The sequence below is a fragment of the Panthera leo genome, chromosome B1 (assembly GCF_018350215.1).
Source record: "Panthera leo isolate Ple1 chromosome B1, P.leo_Ple1_pat1.1, whole genome shotgun sequence".
Lineage (NCBI taxonomy): Eukaryota > Metazoa > Chordata > Mammalia > Carnivora > Felidae > Panthera > Panthera leo.
This window is the reverse complement of record NC_056682.1, coordinates 192,082,043-192,108,682: the sequence shown is the minus strand read 5'-3', so window position 1 is coordinate 192,108,682 and position 26,640 is coordinate 192,082,043. Positions and strand designations below refer to the sequence as shown.

Below are 26,640 nucleotides of genomic sequence, written 5' to 3'. Positions count from 1 at the left end.
TTAGCCTATCAATCTCAAGTTGTGCAGATTCCAATCTGCCTTATTATGGATTCGAACCTGCTGTACAGAGAAAAAAAAAAAGTCTCCCTCCCTAAAGATCCGTTATTTCAAACACCCAGCTTTATGATTTTTCACCTCCCAGCTCTGCCTTTTCAAAGGAGCTTGGGACTTGGTTGGAGCTTTCTTTTATAAATGAAATGCAATTATTACTTATGCATTTCAATACATCCTAAAATGGTAAAGAACAATACTACAGCACTCACAATAACAATACCTTCCTTTTTATCCCCTGCCGAGCTCCAAACGTTACTTCATTAGTGCGGATTTGATCACAATGCTCTTTGCCACCATAGTGTGTATTCCAGAGCCCAAGGAAGCTGCAAATGCTGGATAATGTATGATTATTAACCTACATCAAGCAAATCACAGTGGCTCAGTATACTGTTTTTTCTCCCAATTCAGTCCCTCATTAATAACTTTAATTATTATGCATGGATAGAATAGGATTTATACAGTTCAGAAGCCTGAAATTGCCATGGCAAACTCATTACCATCTCCAGCTATACAAAAGTCAAGTTGGAAAATGTGAGAAATCGCCTAATACGGAAAGTTGTATTTTGATAGAGAAAGCCAAGGTGGTTTCTCATCTGCTTGGACAAATACACAAATCTGAAGTATCAGCTGTTGGGACAAGGTTGAGGGTGGTGCAGAAAGTGGGATGCATTCTTCCCCGAAAAGGGGTTTGCCAACAAAGCAAAGCCAATGCAAGCTTAAAAATGAACACTCTGCACTTAGAAAACCAGATTATGCAAATCCATCCACTGTCCACCTAGCTACTGTTATGCTCTCCTGGCTGACTTTGTTAAGTTGGGGAGAAAGGCAAAGGGGGTGTTTGTAATCATCTGCACTAGTGGCTGCGGTTACACAAACCACAGTTGGGGAAACTACCCTCGACGGAAACTGGACACACATCTTTAAAAACCACCAGAACAAAAAAAAATGAAACCATAAATGAGGACAAGCACCAAACCCAGGCCCCTTCTCAGATGGAGAGTTCAGACGAAAGGTCAGCACAGAGAAAGATAGGGTCCCAAATCAAAGGACCCTGCTTCTTACCTTGATATAGCGTACTTCCCCAACTTTAATAATAATGCAAAGGAAGGAATAAAAAGGGATCTAATCTAGTCATTCATGATTATAGCGTGAATTGAGGCGGGGGTGGGGGGACATACAATTTCATCCTGCAGAAGATGCTGTCAGCAGCATAATTCAGATGACTTTTAACAAATACCCCATTTTTGTACAGGAATACTTGGCATCTTGTATTGATTCTTGAATCTTGAACTTGATTCTTGAAAAGTTCTGGAAGTTCCTGACAAATACAAGGTGCCCAAACGTAGTCCAGGAATTGGTCTTGGCATCAGGGATCTGGCTGCTGACAGAGCCCAGGCAAATGACTCTGGGTTATAAAACCGACCATCTACAACTTGGGGGTTACTCTATCTGCCTCAAAGGGAAGCTTTGGGATACGATGGAATAATGGAGGAGAAAGCCCCATGGAAACAGCAGCACGGGGTAAAAACTTACTTGTGTGGCACCAGTGAATCCAGAGTTTGCTCATTTTCCAGTTATCCACTAATAGGACGAATGTCGCCTTGCGGAATAGCAGGCAACGTGATCCGATGCTTTACTCTGTCTTAACTATCATACACAAAGTACGCTAGTCATCCAGGCAATAATTAACTTCATTTCTATGTTGCCTAATTACCATGTTTACTTTTCACGTTATCATCACATAGTGTCTTATTTTTAAGAATATTGTTATTAGCGGTAACAGATAAATAAAAATCTATTTTTATTTATAGTTGGGGAAGCTACATGGGAAAGATAGAACTGCAGAAGGCAAGGTATTGTTTTAGGGATACATCTTGACACAGCAAAAGAGAAGAGGGTTTGGACTGGGTAGAAAAAAAAAACAAAACCCAATAATCTGAGTTCAGATTTTGACTTGATCTTCGTTTTCCCATCTGATAAATGAAAATAATAATAATCACCTTTTCAGAACCCGACAGAAGAGATAGAAAAGACGCTTTATGTGATATTCCTAGCCTAGTTGGTGGATCATAGTAGTTCTCCTTAAGTGGCTATAATTCTAATTATGATGGCCAAAAAAAAAAAAAAGCCCATTGTGTCTGACCTTTGCAGTAAGATGTTTGAAAGCCCACACACTGAGGCAATTCACCCAACAGTGACATATTTAATCTTATTGATTTAGTAAGTAAATGCATGAATGAGAGAAAGAATCCTATTGATTTAGTAAGTAAATGCATGAATGAGAGAAAGAAAGAAAGAAAGAATAAATGAAAGAAAATTTAAGAAACACACCAACATTACTAGTCACTAAAAATTTCAAAAGTTGAAGCTCTGCTCCCTAGAACAGTGCCTGCTGCTCAGAATGTATCATAGTGAATAAAACGAAACTGTATTAAACAAAATTCCCAAACACACATGGTTGCACTGAGGGCCACCATTACCTGGCCTTCACCTTATGCTACGCAGACGTGTTGACCTGCACACTCCCTCTCTTGACCAACCCCTATCCCTCTCTGCCATCACTGGTACCACCCCTCTGGCTGTTGCCCACATCCAAGAAGCCCCGACTTCCTCGCCATTTCCCACCAAGGATGAAGCAGAACTGATTCCCGTCTTCTAAGGACTCATGCAAACGGTCAACATTCCTCAAATGTGGGGACTGATTATGTATCCAGATGGGATATCAAACTATGAGTGCTTGTTCATCTCAAGGCCCCTTGTAGTTTGTGTTCCAGTTCACCTTCCTCTCCTGCACTACTTGCCCGTGGCCCCCTGACACTGCCATGGTGGGAGACAGGGAGGGGGAAATGTAAAGGGTCCTGGAGGGCCTATAAAGACAAGAGCAACCATCCATGGATCTGGTCCTGTAGGCAGGTGCAGGCATGGCGCCACAGCCTCTGAGCGGCAGCCTGTGTGTGTCCAACGACATCAGCCATGGCAGATGGAGGCCACCCCCAGCCTCCTGCTCCTCTTCCAGGGCTCCTTCTTCTCTCCCACTCTCTGGGCCCCTGATCCTCAGCTCTAGGCAGGAATGGCCCCTCCACCCATCTGCTCCTGTGGCTTTTCAATAACACTCACTGCACAGACTCCATCTCACCTACCTCATTCACTAGCATGCATTTGCTCCTTAATGTTCATTTATTTTTGAGGGAGAGAGAGATGGGGACAGAGCGCAAGCAAGGAAGGGGCAGAGAGAAAGGGAGACACAGAATCTGAACCAGGTTCCAGGCTCCGAGCTGTCAGCACAGAGCCAAACATGGGGCTCGAAACCAAAATCATGACCACAAGATCATGACCTGAGCCAAAGTTGGACGCTTAACCGACTGAGCCACCCAGGTGCCCCTCACCATCATGCATTCTTCTCTAAACTTCCATCCCTCTCAGACAACTACAAGAAAGAAAGAAAGAAAGAAAGAAAGAAAGAAAGAAAGAACAAAAGAAAGAAAGAAAGAAAGAAAGAAAGAAAGAAAGAAAGAAAGAAAAGAAAAAGCAATAAAGTAAAAACCTTTCCAGATAGAAAAATTAAACCTCCCCACATAGTCTTCCTGAGTTTGTTCCCTCAGAACACAAGAATCCAACCTTTACATTATCGATTTGCCCACATTTTTTAAAGGCTCGTTCCACCCTCAACTTTGACTTGACTCTTTTATCTAATACCTAATCTAACATTTCTGCAGTTCTTTAAATGGCATGAATAAAGCACTGGGCACGAGGGGATGTTAATACTGCTAGTAGAAAACAATTTAAGCAGAGGGGAGCCTGGGCAAGTCACAGAATCTTCATGAACGCACAATATCAAATTGTGCAGGTTTGAAATATAATCTATATCATATCTGCAGACCTTCAGACTCTGAAGTATTGACAGTTTATTCTTCAGTTTATTAAACAAACAAAATTCTACAATTTACCTCCCTTTGCTTTTAAATAAAATGTGGTAGAAATTCCTGTCAATAGAGACCTCTACACAAAAAGATTTGCTATCAAATATTTAAATTAAAAAAAACACAGAAAAACTTTCAAGTGTTTCTCTGAGGTCTTAAGTTTTTTTTTTAAGTTTATTTATTTATTTTGAGAGAGAGAGATTCAGGAGAGGGGGAGAGAGAGAGAGAGGGAGAGAGAGAATCCCGAGCAGGCTCCACACTATCAGTGCAGAGCCCAACGAGGGGCTCGAACCCATGAACCATGAGATCATAACCTGAGCCGAAGTCACGAGTTGGGCCCTTAACTGACTAAGCCACCCAGGCACCCCCCTTTTTTTTTTAAGTTGATTTATTTATTTTGAGAGAGAGAGCGTGTAAGTGGGGAGGTACAGAGAGAGAGAGCAAGGTCTTAATTTTTATTTATTCCCCCATAAGAAATTATGTTAACTAATTTATACTTAGTTTTAAATATAAATATTGGCAAAATGGATATTTTTATATATCTAATTACAGGGGGTGAGAATAGAAATTTAAACTATATTTTTTATAATAATAACTAGTGCTGCTAGGTATATAAGAAAATAGACTTCCGTATATATGTTTTTTAATTTTTATTAGTTTTCTTTATTTTTGAGAGGCAGAGAGAGACAGAGCGCGTGTGGGGAGGGGCAGAGAGAGGGGGAGACACAGAATCCGAAGCAGGCTCCAGGCTCCGAGCTGTCAGCACAGAGCCCGATGCGGGGCCGAACTCACGAACCGTGAGATCATGACCTGAGCCGAAGTCGGACACTCAACTGACTGAGCCACCCAGGCGCCCCTTCCTTATATATTTCTGACAGGAGTTCAAAGTGAAATAAACTTAAGGAACAAAATTTGCCATATCCATTAAAAATCTTTAAATATAAAAATAGTTTTAAAATCTACACTTATTCTATCCAGTACTTTTTATTTTATGAATTTATTCAAAGGAAAAGAGTACCTTTCTTCTCAAAGATTTAGTAAGGGGATGTTCATTCAGACACAATGAACAACAGTACAAAAAAAATAAAGATTCAAAACAGAAGATCAGCTAACTATATGAAGTTCTTTCATGAAATAGAATATTACACAGGTACTTAAAGGGATATTGTAAAAGAAACCTCTATGAGAAAAGATGCTGATTATATATTGAGCAAGGATAAGAGCAACTTACAGAAGGCATACAATGTGATCTCAGTTTTGTAAAAAAACAAATAAACATTTGAACATGGAAAACAAAGATCAGCAGTATATAAGCCAAATATTAAGTGATTTGTCTCTAAGCTATGCATAATTCTATTTTCCTTTTTTTCTCTTTTGTCTCTCTCTCTTAATAATTTATTGTCAAATTAGCTAGATACAGTGTATACAGTGTAGTCTTGGCTTTGGGAGTAGATTTCTGTGATTCATCGCTTACATACGACACCCAGTGCTCATCCCAACAAGTGTCTTCCTCGATGCGCATCACCCACCTTCCCCACCCCCCCAAACTCCCACCCCCATCAACCCTCAGTTTGTTCTCTATATTTAAGAGTCTACTATGGTTTGCCTCCCTCTCTATTTGTAACTTACTTTTCCTTCCCTTTCCCTATGGTCTTCTGTTAAGTTTCTCAAATTCCACATATGAATGAAAATATACAATATCTGTCTTTCTCTGACTGACTTTATTTCACTCAGCATAATACTCTACAGTTCCATTCACGTTATTGAAATGAGCCGAAGACATGAATAGACACTTTACCAAAGAAGATATCTTTTCTCTCTTTTCAAAATTGTCTTCAAAGACCATATATCACTGATTTTTTTTTAACAAATGTATTATTTCTCAAAGAAGGGACTTTAGACTAAGGATTTACCTCTTATGGTCATTCAATAATTGTTGAAAACCACTAGTTCCTAGAGTCATTGAAATGGGTTTGTTTTAATCCGAAATTACTTTCAACCTAGTTGAATAGTTAAGTGTAGTAGTTAAGCTGATGGGTATAGAGTCAGAAGTACAGGACTTGAGGGATCCGTTTAGAATATCCAACCAGTGGCATCAATGTGTGATGTCGTCAGCTGTTTGGGAGGGATCCATAAATGGGCCATGTTGCTCAGATAGAATATTGGGAAAACATTTAGTAATTCCATTAGCTGCGTCATATGTATATCATTGTTCCTCACCAACCTCCCACCACCAAAACTTTTGTCATTGTGAGACCAAAATAATGACAGTTATATTTCTAAAAATGAAGAAGAGGAAGGAGGAGGAAGAGGAAGAGAGAGAGGAGTGCTTAAGGATAAAACACACAAAGAGCTCTGAACACTGGAAATTATTTTTCCGCAACCTCCATATGATATATTGCCCAAAACTCGAGACTATCACCAGCCTTGATGACTTTTGATGTTTATTCCTACACTACATAACATTAATTTGTATTTTGCTACACACATAAAAAAATCCAGATTTATTTATGTCAAATGGAAAGACATGCATTTGCTTTCAAACAGTCTATAAAGGCTTTTAAGGCTACCAGAGGTGTCCTCAGAGGGACGTGAAAATCTAGTTCATATGTATTAAGTACAAGGAGACAGAGAACATTTGGCAAATTATTGAACAAATGTTAGGAGTGTTAAGTGTAGAATGAATGAATATGCAAATAGATGAAATAACATTTGCAGTCCCATATTGAATAAATTCTCATCGTGGATTGTTTACCCGTAGTTTATGCAAATCTTCTCAATTCACGCTGGCTGATATTTCTAGAAATTTGGGGTCCTTTGATGAAGGGGGTAGCTAAAAATTCTGAACCCACTTCTCCAGAATTGGAAAATCTCTATCCCTTTAATTATCTGTCCAAAAATCTTTGTGATAGGAGAAGAAATGAAAAGTTAATTTTAAAAAAAAAATTGGAGAAAGAGGGAAATAGTGAGAGAGACAGACAGCCTTCCAATTCTTCCGAGTGGAATTTTCAACTGGGCTTTTCTTTAATTAAACCAATCTAGGGAACCCTCAAAATCATTTTCCTTTAGAATCTTGAATCTTCACCCCCACCCCCCGCTCCATCAGTTTCTGAAACTCCTTTTGATGATCTAAATATTTTAAATTTTCTTTTGCACATAATTTTTTGGAGGAGTTGACAGAGAGTACAATGCAGAAAAGAAAAAAAATGAGTCAATTGTTGTGGTTTTAAAGTACTCTAAAGCCACTTATTTTTTACTGAAGTTGATTACATTTTATATCAGAATTCAAATTTTTATACTTCTAAAAATTATAGTAAAAATGCATGGTAAAAGCATGTGTTCACTTGTTAGATTATATGAGGGCGGTTCCTCAAATATGAAATAAAGGAATCATGCCATAACATGGTTCAAGTCATATGATTAATGGCAATAAAAAATTTAAAACTTAGGATGGAGACGGGAAAGAGATACTGCAGATTTTATTGCAAGACCTCGACGACTATTTCTCGGTTTTGCTGGAGTAGCACTCAACTATGACATCTCCATTTGAAAGAAATCAGCTTTGTTTTGGATTCTCTAAGAGACAGTTTCCATCATTTCTTTCCTGTGGATGCTTAACTGTTGAAATTCTTCTTTCACCCTGTTGCATTTGGTTATGTTCCCAGCTTACCCTGCCCTAAACAGGCCTCTTGTGAGTCGTGGAGGTCCATAGGTGTCTATCAGGATGCTGTCTCTAGCAACAGTTGCTTACCTACATCGCAGATCTTTGGTTCTTTGCCCATGGATCAATCCCACCAGGCATCCAATAGTGTGAGCTGTTCATTTGATTGCCCCTCGATATCCTTTGCCTTTCCTGCTACTAAAATCAGCATGTCAGGTACTAATTCATGAACTTCGTGTATCAGTCTGATTTTTGTCTCATGCTAACGTGATACCTGCCTAATATAATTCATGGACTTCTGGAGCATACCCATTCCTTGGGATTCTCTTTGCCCTTGGAGAGCTGCGTTCGGGATGACTTTTTCTCAATGTGCATGAATGCGTATTTTTCTTCTATACTAAGTGACACAATTATTCTGTCTGTCTTGATTTCTTACTCTTCCCTACAGGTGTATATTCATTCATAGTTTGACAGACTTTTCCGTTCTAATGACTACTTGGACTATTTCCTTAATGTAATTGCTGAAACCTTAGGTATACTTAAAAAAAAATTTATCTCCTGTATCACAAATGTAACATTCAGAAATGAGACCAAAATGCATAGCTCAACTCAGAAATATATGGCCAGGAAGGACTCTCCCAATCAAAAAGGCTACTTGTGGGCCTAAATTGAGCCCTTTAAAGAAAACGTATAAACGTTCTCAACTGATCAGGATCAAAAACATAATTTGATAATTGAAAATAGTTATCATCGAGTTTTACCAATTCTATTTTAGTTCTGATTCAGACACACAGAATCATGGGACTTTTGTTGCCTCCGGGGATGCTGAGCTCTGCCTCTCATTCGGAGGCAGACCGTTTCATGTTGGACCACTGTTTTTTTGAAAGATCTTCCCTTTAAAGCGTGACAGCCTATCAGCATGTTAACTTCCATCACTCCCAACTAGTTCTGGTTTATTCATTCAACAAATACTATTCAGTGCCCACTGCGGTGTCAGGTGAAGTATCAGGTATTGGAGAGGAACGATGAAAGGACTGTAATCACTGTCTGAAGACACCTCCAATGAGGTCCCACCTGAGCCTGTTTATCTCGTGTAAACAGATAACCATGAACTACGAGAGCTAGGCCATGACGGGTGCCATGTGCCACATGTCACAAGCACAGAGTGAAGGGAGCAATTTAGTCCTCTGGAGAGGTGGATCGTGAAGGATGAGAACTGGGACACCAGGCAGGGAAGACACGGAAAGCACCCAGGGTGGTTCATTCTATCCCCAGTTTAAAAATTCTTGATGGATGTAGGACAACCCTTGTGGTCACTCTAGTTGGTCTCTTCTCCCTGGTACGCTTACTTTCCTAGGTTCTGTTCACCCTTTGTAACTTCCTCAGGGAGGTTTAGCTTGGCCTGCCTTCTACAGCCACTTCTGTGGAGACCAGTTTAAGCCTCCAATTTGCTCTCATGGCATCCCGTATATTTTGGTCACAGCACTTATCACAATTGAAATCAAAGACGAATGAATGTATCTTCATTTTATTGGCTCTCTGTCCCTCAAGAATCTAAAGTCTAAATCATATAGAATTATCTAGATACCAGAGTCTAGATTGTAAACCTCATGAGAGCAGGGACCATGGCTGTCTCGTTTACTGTATCTTCAGAGGAAAAGCAGACAGGAGGGCCCAGAAGAACACAGTGCGTATTTATCGAACAGACACACGAATGAGTAAGCGTGTTATTTCTTACGCAGCGTGGTTTGGGATTCTTTAACCTACAGCGGGCTCCAGCTGGTTTAATGTGTAGGTTTACAGAATTGAACTTATGTTTGCAGACTTGCCCATCCTGCTTCTAGACACAGGGGACAGGCCTCCAGAGAATGGCATTTTATGAACAGTAGATGCCTCAGAATTTAGAATTCTCTGTCGGAAAGGGTGGAGAAGAAGTAACTGTTCCCAGGCCCTGAAGGGCGGTGACCCCAGAGAGAGGATGAGGAGCCCGTAAACAAAGGACACACGGTCAGCCCATCCTCCCTCATGGACCAGTCAGTACAATAAAAAGTAAAGGACACTCATGGAATCTGACAGCCCTCCTCCAATTTTCTACAGGTTTCGTGTACTCAAAACCCAATAGCCTCTTGAAAACCATGGAGAAGTTCGTTGAAGCCAAAGCAGACCATATATCATTTCCGCAAACTGCCTCCTTTGCCTCCCTCGGAATGTGCTTCTTTCACTTATTCCCTCCTCACTGACACCGCTCACCATGACCTCTGCCCCAATTCTACCCACTGTCTCCTCCAGGCCTAGCAGCCCCCACCCCCCTGCCAACAAGAAATAGCTTCTCTTCGTGGGCTTGACGGGACAGTTGACACTTGTTTGATGACACTTGTGAGGAAGCCTTGCATCATAGCTATGTACTCGTCTTATACGCCTGGTGGGCAGAATGCCAGGATGGTCCCCAAGATTCCCATTCCCTGGTGTACGTACCCTGCAAAATCGCCTCCCCTTGAGTGTAAGACCTGAGACTATAATGTTATATCACTCCGAGATATGTTACATTAAATGGTAGAGGGACTGTGCAGATGTAAATAAAGTCCTGAAACGGAGGAGTCTGTGTTCATCCAAGGGGAGATTGCTGTCATGGTGGGCCTGACCTAATCGGGCGAGTGGAATGGCAGAGAGAGTTGAAGAGAGAGAGAATTCTGTCGGTCCTGCAAGAACAAGCTGCCACGTTGTGCAGGGGACCATGTGCCAGGAAAGAGTGGGAGGCTCCTAGAAGCTGAAAACATTCTCTAGTTAACAGCAAACAAGAAGGTGGGAACTTCTGTCCTACAATGGCAAGAAACTGAATTTCGCCAGCAACCCTGAGCCTCATGCGGGATCATTGTCCCAGCTGAAACCTTGATTTCAACTCCGTGAGACCCTGGACAGAGGATCCAGCTAACCCGTGCCCGGACTCCTGACCCACAGAAAATGTGAAATAATAAATGTGTCTTGTTTTCAGCTGCTACATTTGTGATAATTTGATATACTGCAATAGCCAACTAAAACACCTATCAGATAGGTTGTCTACAATTTTTTGCACATCATTGAATTCAATGAGTTTATTGAACTTTCATATTACAGTTGGCTTTGAGAGATTTCAAAGATGATTCAAAGAAGAAAATTAGGTAATATATGGTCTCTAGAAACCACGTTACTTCAAGACTATATCCACAAAAAAAAAAAAAAAAGGGAGAGGAGTGTAAAACTTTTAACTAGTCACTAGGTAGACTCTTGTGTTTTATAAAGAATCGAGAGACATGAATTTGAATCCTGGCTCTATCACTAACCAGCTGGATTCCCTTGAACAAGTCAAAGCCAAGGAAACTTCTTGGTATGTTATCTATGAATAATCATTATAATAGCTACTTCTTGCTGGTAAACTTCCATGTACCGGGGACTGCATACATATTATTTGCAAATAGCATTATATCACTGCCAGATAAGCATTATGTTCATTTTACAGATGAAAACAGTGAGGCTCATAGTGAAGCTCAGAGATCTTAGGTGTAACAATCAAGGTCAGATGGTTATTGCAGGACAAGGTTGATACCTAAAGCTTGTCTATCTCACAGTCTGGGTTATCTGCCTTTAAAACGAGGGGTTACTGTAAAGTCCTCTCTAATTAGACCATCCTGGAAATGCAGACTGAGTGTGCAACTTGCACAGCATAAGGCAAGGAGAGGACGCTCCTCCCCCGCACCTCAGAAGGGAGTCACATGTGAGTTCCTGGCACTCCAAATATGGCCAGGCTGAGACAATGACAGAGACCCAGAGCCCAGGCAGGGAAACGGCACGGATTTAAGAACTCGTTTACTTAGAACAGTGGAAAAGGAAGTCAAGCGTGAACTTCTGAGCTTCAAAGATATTCTCAGGGCCCATTTGGGAATAAGCATAAATCTTCAAATTTATCCAAAGTTTAGCAAATTCACAATGACAAATGTAACAGTTCCCCTAAATTGAAGTTCATCTCTTGGCAGTTTCGAAGGCTTGGAGAAAATGCCAGCAACAAGGACTTGGAAGGAAATAAATCTTTAGATTCCCTGAAAACATAGATAGTTATTATGGAAGACATATGGAGGATCCCATACTGCGTTGAAAAAGAAAATTTATAAATGTCAGCTTCGTAGCAGCAATGTTGGAGGGATTTAAGCAATCCACACTTAACTATGATGAGAAAAATATGCTAGGGGTATGCATTTGCCATTAAGAACTAATTATTCTTAACCTGTGCTGTTTCTGGGAGAAGCGGATGAGGAAAGAAGGAGAGAAGGCTCCAGAATCCAGAGCAAGAAATTAGATTATTTTTTTTCATCCAACAGATGACATTTAAAGATTCTCTCCTGTTTAAAAAAGGTGCTGAGAAGCAAGATAAGGTCCACAACACGGGCCTCTATGGCAGGAGAGTCGAGCTCTGAGACTCAAGGGGCCTCACTTTCTTCACCTCTGCGGTACAAATGGTCAATCCAACACCTGCTTCTGGGCACGTAGTAAGGATGGGACGAGACACTGCCATGCAGTCCTGCTTAGCCACTATTTACCACGGACCTCCTCTCTGTCCCTGGAGCAGCAGGCACAGAGGCTACGGAGACGAGTAGCCTCCACGGGCTTACAGATGGTCCTGATCTATGACAGAATTTTATAAACTGCAAAGCATTATCAGAACGCTGGTCATTTGAACTCATTCACCAGCCCAGGAGATTACCACTGGACACATTTGAAAAATGCCAACACAAGAATCCACTAAGTATCTGCTCATTTTTCTTTCAAATGATAATACCATAGCAAGAACTACTTATTTTGGACTAAAAATTGGAATCTGTGTCTCTTTTTCAACAAAACCATAGCTAATATTAGAGGGTCTTGTTTTTGTTTTTTGGTTTTTTTTTTTTAATTTCCTTTCCAAAAAGAAGTAATAAATAAAATTTCAATTCAAAACCGGGGAAAGTAGGAGGAGAAAAGGTATCATATGCACTCCCTGTGTCCCTGAGGGTCGGTCATCTTTCCTTCTCTTCCCGAAGGCTCTGAATGCAGATGGTGCCAATTAGTGCCCTGGTTACAGCAAAGCTCAGAGCTAAGAATGGGAAGAACACAGTGGAAATGCCAACTGTCAAGAGATGCAAAGAGACCTCAGAAAGATACTACAAATATCTCACGAGAAATACACTACTTTTGAGAACTTCCATAACGAATGCCGATGAAGCAATGTTGCAAATGAGCCTGGGTTTAATAAATCTTTTAATATTTCCACAGCTGGGCCGGCTTGCACAGGGCCGGCGGACCATTTTCTTCAATAAGGCATGGTGCTGGTCTATTAGTTTATCAAGGCAATTATCAAGTGAAAACCAGTGGCCTCGCTGCCGTGAACCTGAATAGTAACTCTCATAATTACTGATTTGGGGGCCCATCTTTAAAAAAAAAAAAGATAGATCTCTAAGTACTAAAGCATTTTATAGGAAATACATTTGGGTACAGTGTCTAGAAGCATGAAGAACGATTAAGGGTATACTTCGCAGTTTGTTTACATAATCAGTCAGACACCAGGTACCATTTCTCTTATGGTTCTATTGAAGAGAAACAAATAAGCAAAGGAACATTGCTATTTTATGCAGTCAACCTTAGAAAAGTTGACCGTTACTATTTTTTTTTCAACATAAAAGTTGGACTTTCTTAAATACATCCACCAAAACGTGAATAAACGTAGCTGGTGTCATCAAACGCGGGTCCTACTTCACACGTATCACATGACAAACGCTTCCAGAGGAAATTTCATGTGGATTTTAACATCTCTCAGGTAGCTAACTTCCACGTTCGAACTATTTTCAAAGCTGGCCTTAATTCCGAGACACAACACGCGAACAGTCGTTCTTTCACTGAGAATCATCAGAAGGGACAGAGAGGAGCGGCACAGAGATACCATGCGCAACTGTGAGGCAGTACCCTCCCCAACACGACTGACTAGGCTCTCCTTCTGATAAGATTCTGGAAGAATGCTTTGTTTTTTCATTGCTGTCAAGGTAACTAACCCAACCTGGCAGAGCAAATAATGTATTTTTCAAAGTAAAACGAAGATGAACGATCAACGCGTAAGTAAGATTATGCAAAGGCAGGATGAAGACACACGTACTTTTAGAAAAGTTTGTAACAATAACGTAAGGCTCTGTTTACTCCAGATAAGATGGAGAACTCGTCTCATAAAAAAGGAGTAGCTTTATTGCCACGCTCCCAAGTGACCTTACTTCCTCCTTCTACAGATCTTCAAAATGATTATGAGCCTCAATTGTTGTCGGTTTGAAGTCTTCCTGACTTATTGAAAAGCCAAAGATACATGTTGCACCAGGGAAGCTATCATCAGAGAGTAGATTAAAGACAACACCAATTGGGAAAGGATCAACTTCATGAAAATAAACAAGTACATCATGATAGTTGCGTGAAGCTCATTCTCTCAGAATGAATAATAAAAGCAAACTACATGAAGGCACCAGGTTCTATAAGCTCCTGATTTCAGATATTCCAACATGACTACCTTGATTAAACAATAAATAATGAAACACACCATAATAGGTGATCTAAAAATCATGGACCCTCTACATTCTTAATGAAATCCACCTGAACGTTGCTTAACACAGTTGTAGAAGAATGCTAATTTATCCCGACTGTAACAAATCCTCTATTTGACTTCATTTGCATAAATAAGGTGCATCCACAACCTGAAAACACAGCAAAATGTGACGATTAAGCTATACACTGACTAGGGGGGAAGATGCTTAAATAAGCTCACCCCACTGAACAAGAACGTCACAAGCCAGAGTCATACAAAGGAAATACTGCACACATCCCAGCTTAACACTGGGTTTTCAAAATGCTTTATGTTAAAAATATACCAATATCGCATTTGGATATAGAGTCTAAAAATAGAGTGGTGACCCTTATTAAGAACAAGTTCACAATCAAAAGCGGAAGGCATGTATTTAAAAAGATCTGGCTAGGGGCGCCTGGGTGGCGCAGTCGGTTAAGCGTCCGACTTCAGCCAGGTCACGATCTCGCGGTCCGTGAGTTCGAGCCCCGCGTCAGGCTCTGGGCTGATGGCTCGGAGCCTGGAGCCTGTTTCCGATTCTGTGTCTCCCTCTCTCTCTGCCCCTCCCCCGTTCATGCTCTGTCTCTCTCTGTCCCAAAAATAAATAAAAAACGTTGAAAAAAAAATTAAAAAAAAAAAAAAAAAAAAAAAAGATCTGGCTAAAACCTAACAGTCAAGTCCTACAAACAATAGTTCACTAAACCTTTAGCTCCTCCAAGGCAAGCGATGTTGCTCATTCGTCTTCTTATTGCCAGGGCACAGAAAGATGACACATGGAAAGTCCTCGAGAAATGTTCAATGGATAAATAAGTGCTTCAACTGAAATTCTGTCCATTAAGATTCACTCAATGAGACTCATGCACCTAGTTAACCATTGCTAAGGATTACTTATTCTATGAAATTTGGTGGTACCATCAGACTTAACAGATTAGCAGACGAACCAAGTAGTGAAATTACCAACCCATAGCCCAAAGCATTAAAGGAAAAAAAAAATCAATCCTGGTGTTGTAGGTTGGGTAGATGTGAATCTCAAGTCCTTATTCTGCTTGTGGCTAAATTTCCAAATTGCTCTTTGACATTTTTGTTTCTCCATCACACAAAATGAGTTGCTACAACTTGAGATTGTGATGGTATAAACGTATTAAACCAGGGGGAAATCATATGTGCAATAATGTGTCTGTGGTCTAAATAATCAGACCCCTTGAGTAATATTTGTACTATTGACCAGAGCTGCATTATTCACTCAATCCATTCTGAAAGCCTCATATTTGCAAGGTATTGTGGCATGATGGTTTCCATCACAGCTGTAAGAAACAAAGGGTTTTAGGAGTTTAGAAAGAAGTCTTTGCCAGCCTGAGTCTTTTTTCCACTAAAAGCATATTTGATCACTCACTTCTCAATGCCCCATGGTACTTTGCTCTGCCTACTCCTCCAGTGTTGATGTTATTGCATTAGAGTTCATTGTTTATGTGTCTGACTCCCTCGTTAAACTATAAGCTCTTTTAACACAGGCGATTCTCACACTCATGCATGTATGCCCAGCATCTGCACAAATGCTGGCAAAGTCAACTGTGGAATGCCTGCAAGGTGGACTTTGGATTTAAATTTAGGCAGGCTTCACCCTGCACTCCCACCCTCTATTGAGGTGTTTTATTCTTTAGGTGGGGCTGGTGAGTGAGTACATTTGCTGAAAATAAACAGAGGCAAGACCACTGTGAATAACAGGAACAGGTAAATCTCTTAGAGTTTTTTTTTCTTTTTTCATATGCTGAGTCATGCTCACATTGCTTTGGAGCTGCTCTGGAATTATCAAGATTTCATATCTAAGAATAAACCGGGATACTTGAAGGATCAAGTATGGCTCCCAGATTTAAGAAAGAAAAACACAGGATACCTAGTGAATTTTGAATTTTGGATAAACAACAAATAATTATGTAGCATAAATATGTCCCAAGCATTACGTTTGTGTACTTACATTTTATCTAGCAACACTGTCTTTAAGATGATGAGTAAATTGGAGGTAAAGAGGATTTGGTGAGATGTTTCTCGATAATTTTTTGTTATGTGGCATATTTATTTTCTTTAGCCCCCAGACAATAAATAACACTAGCACCTCCTGCCATTGTGATAACAAAAAACATGGCCACATTTATCCCTCTAGATCGTATTGCCATCTTGGTCTGAGAGCCATAGGAAGGACATGGGAATAGGAATGTATCCATGAAACCAAGAATCAGGAAATGCATGTGCCAGGATCCCATAGATATCTTAGTCACACAGAGTCTCAAAAACAACACATAATGTCCATTTCCTAGTTAGTACCTCATTCAGACCTCCCAACTAAGTTCTTAAGGGCAGTCAGAGGCCTAACATCCTCAAGTCTGTGTATTTGATAGTGAATTTTAACCCTATGAAGAAAGATCCAACAATCATCCCAGGTTTCTTAACAGTTTGATATATAAAATTAAAAGTCACCAAATCCTAAAGATCAATTATAAATGCAATGATATTATACCTTTAACTTGTATAGCACTTGGAATTTATTCAAAACACTTTTCGGTCCATTAGCTCACGTGCCCATTAGTATGGTACTTATTTATTGGTGAAGAGAGAGAATGTAATGTCTGCTCAATCTATTGTTACAGCCTATTTGCAACTGTTGATATCATCAATTTGGAACCACAAACGGGAAGGTATTTAGTCTCTTTTTCTCCCTTTCAGAAGTCTGTCTGTTCATCTATCAGTTGTGAGCTTTCTCTTAAGTCTTTTTTGTAGCTAGTCATAGATTTTGTATTAATGTCCCAAGAATATTTTCTTTTTGAGCTACTAGCTGATTGTATTAACTTAAGGTAAGAGTTTTAAATAGAATGAAATCAAAAGTAAATGGAAAAAATTCGTGATGAACTGTCCTCCTTTCAAAAATTGACTGTCTCTTTATGACAATGTCTGGCAAATAGCAAACACTTGTTGAGTTCTGAATGAATGAATCAAGGAATGAGTGCAGGAGCAAATGAATTTCAAATGAAAGGCTGCTTTCATCCTAACTTAATTTACTCCAAATCTTGCCAGCTTAATGAAGACTGCTATTTAAAAGGGCTACATGCTAAAATCATAACTTCAGAGGCTAGAGTCATCCAGAAACCATTTAGTGCAGCTCCATGCAAAGGAAAGCATTTTTCAGAGTCTTCTGAGACAAAGACATCTACATCCGTATGAAACAAAAATGCCAGAGCCATCCAGTAACTTACCATCAAGGCTTACTCTGAGTGGGTGCATTCTTTTCCGTAAGATACAGGGTGGTTTTTATGTTTTTTTTTTAAGTTTATTTATGTATTTTGCGAGACAGCACAAGTGGAAGAGGGGCAGAGAGTCAGAGAGACAGAGAGAGAATCCCAAGTAGGGTTCCATGCTTTGTGGAGCCCGACGCAGGGCTCTATCTCACAACCACGAGATCATGACCTGAGCCAAAATCAAGAGTCAGACGCTCAACTAACTGAGCCACCCAGGTGCCCAAGCGTTCAACACTTCCTTGCTCCCTGAGCAGAACAGAGGATGGAAATCTCACCCTTCACTGGACAGGTCACACTTGTAATAACTTAGGACTTGTTTATTTAAGTCATCATCTTCCATTCAGTTTTTCTCCCAATTGGTCTTTAAATTCTTAAGGTTTCCATATAGAAAGAAGACGGGTCTGATCTGCCCAAATCCCAAGTTTTCCCTGCTATGTGCCAAATGACTGAATGAGTAATGGGAATTATCCTCTATTTTTCATTCCGTTTATTTATTCATACAATAAATATTTATCGTATGCTCTCCATGGGCAGCACTAAGCTAAAGCTACATGCTATTTAATCTTACTTAATGTCCACAAGTATTCTCTGATGTTGGCATTATTATTATCTTAATGCTGCATGTGAAAAAACGGAGGTGAAGATAGTTTATGCAACATGCCGAACATCCTGTCACATGCCTATATCACACAGCTGTAGGGGAACAAAGACTCAAAATGAATCTGCATGTATCCAAAGTCCATGATTTTGATCTCTACCACCATAATTTTTTTTTAAATAAGGAGTTTTCAGGGGTGCCTGGATGGCTCAATCAGTTAAACGTCTGATGTGAGTTCAGGTCATGATCTCACAGTTCATGAGTTCGAGCCCCATGTCAGGCTCTGCACTGACAACACGAAGCCTGCTTTGGATTCTCTCTCTCCCTCTCTCTCTCTCTCTCTGCCCCTTCCCCACTCGTACTCTCTCCGTTTGTCAAAAATAAATAAATAAACTTTTTTTTTTAAAGGAGGAGTTTTCAGAGAAACAAAATTACTTGACTGAGGAAGATCCCAGGGACCAGCTAACAAACGTCTCTTGAGAAAGCACAGGGTTTTTAAGTCTCAGCTACACAAACCTGTGCCTTCTAGATCTCAGGTGAACTCTATGGAGGTGTTATTCATAGAAAATACACAGGCACAGATTCTCGCCTTGTAAATCCCTTCTCCCCATGTGCTGTAGTGTATGCTCTTTGCAGGTAACTTTTCAAAATGGCCACATCTGTGCCCCAGTAGTTATTAAATGCCGTGTCCAAATGCCTATGCATATATTCGAGGAATGATTTTCTCAGAAATATATTTTTAGTCATTCAATATGATATTGGAGAAAGAGACAGTTGGGGAGAGAGGGGAAATGCTTTCAGAATTCCTGTACAGCAAGCACAATAAAAACACAGCTGGACGAGGTGAACCAATAAAAAGCAGGAGAAAAATAGTAACCAGAGATAGTGAAGCTAGTTGAGCCTCATAGAATTTCCCTACCTTAGGGGGAACACATCTGAATACACAACACATAAAAACACATATTACAAGACAACGCTGAAGAACTTAGTCAATATTGCAATGGTACCAGAGCTTTCGAGAAATGGCAAAAAAAAAAAAAAAAAAAAAAAAGGGATGTGAGAAAGAAAATGTTAAGGAGAAACAGCAAGCGTAGAAATGGCTCCACAGAGAGGCCAACTGGCCGGTCTTCACAATATCAATGGGACTTGATGGCTGAGGAAAACAAGAAAATGATGATATGGAGGATGATATGTCTTAGAACAATTTTCTTTTGTTGTTGTTGAGTGAGATGTGCCCCGAGCAGCCACAGAGAGAAAAACAACAGTCTTTGGCTAACGTGACTGTGTGAACGTGTAGTCGTGCCAGAAATCCTTAGTCCAGACAGAATATGGAAGTCAAGATGAAATCACAAGTATATGATAGAAAATTACTGGGCCCCCCAGCCCCAAATTGCGAATAGTAGTTAAGGGATTAATGACAATTTTATCTCAATTGCCTCGGATCTCAATCTAGAGTCAGCAAGGCACACATTAGAATTCAATCAAAAGACGGCTACTTAAGAAACATTTTCAAGGAGCTGGAAATACACATCACTGCATCAAGCCCTCACTGTTCACATGAGGCCACTGATGCTTAGAAAGTGATGTACACCAAACCACACAAGTAGCAAAAGGCAAAGCCACATTTGAGCTCAGGTATCAGACCCAAAGCCCCTGCCTGAACCCTGTTCCTCGCAAAGTAGGCCGATGAGAAGTGCCTTGAAACACGATGGTAACTTAGTAGTTACGTCGCTTTTTTCCCTAATGTCCAAGGCAATGCCAACCTATACCCGGTTTAGCGTCTGGAGTCTTCAGCCCCCAGAGGTACAAAGCCCCACACATTCTCAATCACCCTTGCCCTATTTCTCCCTTCCTGAACATAATCTACATGCCAGAAATAACAGTGAATGTGTGTAGTTGAAAGCTGGGGAGGATATAGTCTTCAATGGGGCATTTCAGTAGAAACTGCCCATCAGTGAGGTCGTGTACCTCCCAGCTGACCTGTGAGTCTCTGCACTTTGAGCCCACTTGAAAAACACCTGCCCAATGGCACGCCTCTTCAAGGCACAGAAGCTACAGTAATGCCAAGGCCGTGCACTGTTATCGATAATAATAGTGCTGGGGCGCCAGGATGGCTCAGTCAGTTAAGCGTCCAACTCCTGATTTCGGCTCATGTCATGATCTCATGATTCGTGAGTTCAAGCCCCATATCGGGCTCTGCGTTGACAGTGTGGACCCTGGCTGCGGTTCTCATTCTCTCTCTCTCTCTCTCTCTGCTCCTCCCACATGTGCTCTCTCTCTCTCTCTCTCTCTCTCTCAAAATAAATAAATAAACTTAAGAAGAAGAATAACGGTCAGTGTTTCAAATGGTCTGAGGCTCTTGGACTGTATTATCTCACTTAATTTTCACCCCAAGCCAGTGATGGTAGTCTTACACCTCACAGATGAGGAAATGGAGCTTCTGTCCACCCATCAAAGCATGATATGACAACCAAAAATGTTCACATGGGATCCTCCTGCCCTTTCTGCTACACGGTGCAAACTCCCAGGCTCTCCAATGTCGTGAGAGCCAGGAGCACTTTTTCCTTGCATCTCTCTCCAGCAAAGAATGAAGTGGCAACAGATGAAGACCATGGCCAGCGTGGACCTGGGCACAGCCTAGGTCTCTGGAGGGGCTTACCATACCGTTACCCAAAGGGTGTTCGTGACGGTCACAGAGGGAGAGAATGGTGCGGGACACAACTCCACGACGTGCTCAAAAAGGGCCGGAGGACTCGAAGTGCTTTCTGGAGGCTCCCCGGGAGGGATCAACCTGAGAGGGATCACTTCTGCACACTTAGGGAAGGGAGGCCACATACCCCATGGGATGTAGAATTAGAAAGTAAGTGTGCAGGGGGCTTTGAGAGCCCCAGTCCTCCGCTTCCCTTGCCTCCCCTGTCAACTAAGCCACAGTAATTATTTGTGATTTATGTTCCTGGGAACGAGTGAATTGACAAATCCATTCCTTTCCCTTTAGCTATGGGACGGTGTAGAGATAGGAAACGGACAGGGAAGGAAAGGTGCCCTGACTTTGACTTTGGAGTCAAACGGCCTGAGGCCCAGTGACTCACCAGCTGGGGCTCTCTGGACCAAGTTTCCGTTTTTGGAAAAGACGCTTTGCAGCTCTAACAGTCTTTAACTACCGATCTGCTGACAAAGAAGGAATTGCTTGTCCCTGCTCTCTTCCCCACCTGAGATTCCGTGTCATCCAGGGAGAAAACTACCTCTCGGAACTGCCCGCTTCTCCAGCTGCTGAAGAAACACCTCCCTGAACCTTCCACAAGGCAGGGGCAGGGACGCACAGCTCAATTTCACAGTCTGGTAATATTGTCCACCTGGCACCTGTCCACACCAACCTCACCCCCAGCCCCAGTCTTCCAGGAAAACATCAGCAGTCTCCACCTGCCCCAGCCATATCCCACCCTGGCGGGGGGGTGGGGGGGTACGGGGAGGGAGTCCCACCCCCCTCAGGAGAGGAAAGAGCTGAGGACTAGAGTGGTTGAAGGAACATGATCAACACAGAGGAGCTTTCTGAGAGAAAGAGTAATAGATCTCGGAAAGCATAATGATTTCCTGAATTATTATCTCACTAGTTCCCCCCCTCTCACTTCAAGTAGATCAGACCATATCCTATGGCCTATGAGAAAACACCAACGGAGTGCTGTGGATCATGTTCTTCCCATTTTAGAAAGTCCAGTGATCTCGGTCAAAGAATTGTTTGTCCAACATTCTGTTTGGTGTTACGAACTTCCCCCCAAATGTCCATTACTCGTTCAATTATTCGTTCAACAAATACTTACTGAGCACCTATTATGTACAAGTCCCAGTATTAATCTGAGAATTCAGCAATAAACAATATGAAGCTCATGTTCTCAGGGAGATGACATTCTAATAGGATGGCGACAGACACCAAACAAATAAGCAGACACATAGGATTTACTCTTGCTTGGAGATAAGATATCTTAGAGCCAGAGGGACCCTCTAAACGCATAGAGATGCAAAGAGAGAAGGAATTTTTTTTTCCAGTAAGGGCTAAATAAACCCCATCTGGCATATTTCTTGGTACCCAGGATAAATGTAATTTGGGGCGATTCTTTACATATAGAAACATAATAGTCAAGTCTTGTTTTCTTTCTCAAAAACGCAAGGCTGTCAGCTCCCTGGGAGGCTTCAAGGAAGAGCTGTAACCTCCAGTCCAGGGCCGGCAGGTGTTTTCCCAACCTGGCACGGACTGCCTGGTGCGCACACGGGTTAACGTGGCGTCGCCAGAGCTCAGAGCCCTGCATAAACAGTGTGCGTCAGGCGTTCTAAGCATCCTTCATCTCCCCTGTCTCCCCGTCCTGGGCTGTCAATCAGCTGTCACTTGCCCGCACATCAGCAGCATGTGCACATCACCAGGCTGTCAGCAAAGCAGCTGATGAGACTCCGCTCCAAACTGTCAATCATCTTTGTTTCCCTTCTCTGCTCGGGAAATATTTTGGCTCACGGAAACAAAGGAACCTGGACAACAATGGCTTAGAGTCAGGCGTTCACTCCTGTGCACGGATATCAGTAAGATCTTAAACGGATACTGATCGTGCCTCACCCTCCAATGGTGTCGGGGTGGGATGGCGGGCAAAGGGAAGATCGAGCCCCTGCTGTATTAGTACAAGCTTCAAAACTGTAATTCTAGTTCCCTGAGCAGACTCTGATGGATTCACAAAAAATAAAAAATAAAAAAAAAAAAAGGAAAAAAAAAGGAAAAAGCACAGGAACATAAAACAATGATAACTTGAAGCTATCTGAGCTTATGCCTCAAAAGAAAATAAGAAGGCTCAGAGGATGGACGACTGCATGGCTCGAAATTATTCACCATTGATCAGGCAGGCTTTTGGGGAGAGAGTAATTGTTGGATTGCTGAGTTCATTTATCTCCCGGGACTTCGGAAACAGCAGCTTCTCTGCACCGGACTCTTTTACTCTCCAGGGCGTGAGGCTGCCTCGGGGCACCCACACACAGGAGAGCGAGTTAACTCTTCAGGACCCCACGAGGTGGGCTCACCAGTGCTTATGACAGGAGTCAGTAAGTTGAATGACTCTGAAACAGCCTGCTGTCTGGCAGACCCACAGCCCCCCTCACCCAAAATACTTACTGGAAATGCCCATGCCCTTAAAAGCCCACAGCAAAGAAGTCTAAAGAGATGCTCATGGCAATGAGTTCCAACTGGGCAGCGAGTTCAAGTTGTCCTGCCGTCCCCAGTGTGCCATTGGGCAAAATCACCATGCATATGTTAGCGTAATTAATCAGCCCGTCACAGAATAAGTCCAAATACCATTAAGTTGTCCAAACTCCTCTAAAGTTTAAAAAAAAAGGAAAAACCACTCTAGCAGCCTTGAAATACATATAGCAACAATCAGACCTTTTCATCATGTTTATCATGAGCCTTATTATCTAACAATTGCCCAGTGCTCTGGATTGACTTGTTGAGACATACGGTGGTTGGTTCCATCGTCTCCGTGTTTGTGACATTTGGGATGTCTTATCCTCTGACAGAGCCTTTCATACGTGCAACGCTGATTTCTGAAAACACATCTCTTTCTGATCTAACCAGACATTAATTGCTTTTGTGCTGATGTATCTTTGCCTCTTGGTCTTATAACACAACTAGCAAATCTGATCTCTGACAAGTTAGCTGAACCTAATCAGGACAGATCAGCTGTTACCCAAGGTGCCACAGGCAGTAATTTGAGGATCTTTACAGAGTTATCACTCTCTGGAAAGACAAGGAACTATAATTCTGTCAACACTAATCCCAAACTGTATGCTCAAAGCCGCTGTGGCCTCCCCTGCCCCTAAGAAAAGATAGCACTTGTCAAATAAATACCGGAGATAATTGATAAGAAGAAATTAGAAGGATGTGGCTGGTACAGTGACTGAAGATTTCTTTTTTTAAAGGAACCTTCAGAAGCAGAACATTGGGTCTCAAGTGCCAGCTGTCAAGGATAAAGGAGGGTCACAGGAAAGAAACGGATGGAAACTCCTCAATCCAGCTCCCACTTATCATTGGGTGATTTGGTTCGTATTTGTCTCGCTCGCTAAACAGGCAGGTGCCCAAACATTGTAAGCCTCGAAGGAAAGCTCTCACAGCCGACTCTGCCTGCCACCCGGCGACAATGCCTTGATCGGAAGCAAGAGCCTCGTCAGGAGCGGAGAGGATACTGTCGGCCTGTCAGCCTTGTGCTATTCTTTGACGACCCCTGTGGTTTTCTTACAGGCGCAAAAAAAAAAAAAAAAAAAAAAAAGGAATATTAGAAAAATAAACTGCTTTCTTACTGTATCGCTTTGGTCCATCTTCCAAACAAAATGAAAGGGTTAAGGTGGCGTCATCTTCAAAAAACTCAGTGGCAAATGCGTCCCACCAGAGGTTGTCGCTATCCTGCAAAGAGACAGATCATTTATTTAACAGGCAAGAACAGAAAATATCTCAAAAGAGGAAAAGGAAAAAGAAAGAAAAACCCAGTCACCATTCGCTTGTTACTTAGCATATGTGTGTGGGTGTTCTAGAAGGCGGGTGGGTGAGCGTGTGGTCACTCTTCAAATTAATTGTCTCAAATGGGGACCAAATTCCAATTCGATAAATGAGTTAATGCAAACTGGATGAAAATTAATTCTTGAGGATGTGTTTGGGGAGATTTCATAAATGTACTTTGGAACACAATGTGACATTTTTTAACAAAAGGGTTTACATTCCACGTAAAACGCATTCAACTTCTTTTTGTCTCTCCCTGTCTCTCTTTGCTCTTTTAAGAATTTGATTTTACAAACGGAAACCACCATATCACAAGTAGCTTAAGGGGAGTACATTTTTAGAGATAATTAACTCAAAAAGGGGTTGGTGTGACTGGTGGCCCTGCCCTGTGCAAATATGCCCATGAGATACGTGTTTGCCACATGGGTCTATCCAGATGATACAGAGGGATACACAGCGGCAGAAACACCCATCACATGCATGTGGATTGTTCTTGAGAGTTGTTTTAAGATTACGGGCAGTCTTGTTGCCTTGTTATGAACATGATTATTAAAAATAGAGCAGCCCAGCAGAATGCAAACTATCCATGTGAACTGTTTGTCTTGGGTTGAGCCTTTCTCTTGCTCATCCAGAAAACACTTGAACATTGGCCCAGTTGAAGGCAGTTAAAATCGTTGTTAATCGTGATGGGGCAGGGGGCTCCTATAACTGTGAATTAGGCAGAGTGTCGTATTCAAAGGGGGAAATCATACCTGGCCTCGTGCTCTATGTCTTACACCATGTGCCGTAAATACTTTTTTTTTTAATTCATTTTTGAGAGAGACAAAGAGAGCACAAGTGGGGGAGGGGCAGAGAGAGAGACACAGAACCCGAAGCAGGCTCCGGGCTCCGAGCTGTCAGCACAGAGCCCGACGCGGGGCTCAAACCCACGAAGCGTGAGATCACGACCTGAGCCGAGGTCGGACGCTTAACCGACTGAGCCGCCCAGCCACACCCACCCACCCCCCCAAAAAAAATCTGAAGCACAATCTTTTTCCAGAGAATGACTGGTTACTGGCAGACTTTAGGAGGAAATGCTCTGCAGCTGTCTGTCAGATGAGGGAAGGGAGGGAGGGGCTCGCAGCCCCCACTGCTTGGCGGGGGCAGAAACACTGCAAGCCTCTCTCCTTCCCGTTAAGTTGCTCTGCTTATGACAACATTAAGCCGTTGACACTGGCGGGCGTCAGGAATGAGCCTTCAGTCCTGGCAAGAATAATTAAAGGGCCACTGAAGGTTGATGCTGTCTGTCCCTTGTTCCAGAAAAGCAACTGCTCAGGCAAATGAATCTTGGGGTCTCTTTTTTTTTCTGGCTTCCTCCCAATCACCATACCCAAAGCGAACGCTTTTCTTAGTAAAACACAGTAAATATAAAAGCACCCGGGGCAATGCCTGGCTCCACATACGAACTACCACCCCGCCCCCTTTTTCCCCCCCCAAAACAAATATTTATTGAGCACTTACTACGTGCAGGCTCTCAGAGTACACAGTTGATTGAGAGACCGCTCCCTCCCCTCAAAGGGCTCAAACCTACTAGCAGGAGACAGCCAAGTGAGCAACGAACAGACAGCCTTCCTCCAGGCCCGAGACCACAGCACGAAGCCTGGGTGCCATGGAAGCTCTCAGGGTTTCCAGAAAAATCGGTGGGCTTAGAAGTGGAAGAGGCATCTGGGGAAAGAAACCCTATCTGAGAGCCTGGGCACACTGGTTTATTTTCTTTCAAATTGCTACACAGATGGGAAAAGAATAATAGTCAACATTTATTGAGTGCTTACCACATGCCAAGCATTATTCTAAGTGCTTCATGTGTATTTTCCCTCTCACTCCTTAATACCTCCCTGTTTCTTTTTTTCTTCTTCTCCTTCCTCTCCAGTTCATATCATTTTCTTCTGAGGAGGGGCTGTGCTGTGCTCACTGCTCTATCTCCCAGGCCCCTGAATGGCGTCGA

General features: G+C 42.0%; 1 protein-coding gene across 9 annotated transcripts in view; it reads right to left on the bottom strand.

Moving 5' to 3' along the window:
- The window catches only part of LDB2 (LIM domain binding 2), a 382,241-nt gene that overhangs the window by 216,849 nt on the left and 138,752 nt on the right, over positions 1-26,640 (bottom strand). For all 9 annotated transcript variants that reach the window (XM_042936834.1, XM_042936830.1, XM_042936832.1 and 6 more), the window contains one exon: positions 24,461-24,563. In XM_042936834.1, coding sequence (XP_042792768.1) covers positions 24,461-24,563 — 103 coding nt within the window. The remainder of the gene's footprint in view (positions 1-24,460; positions 24,564-26,640) is intronic.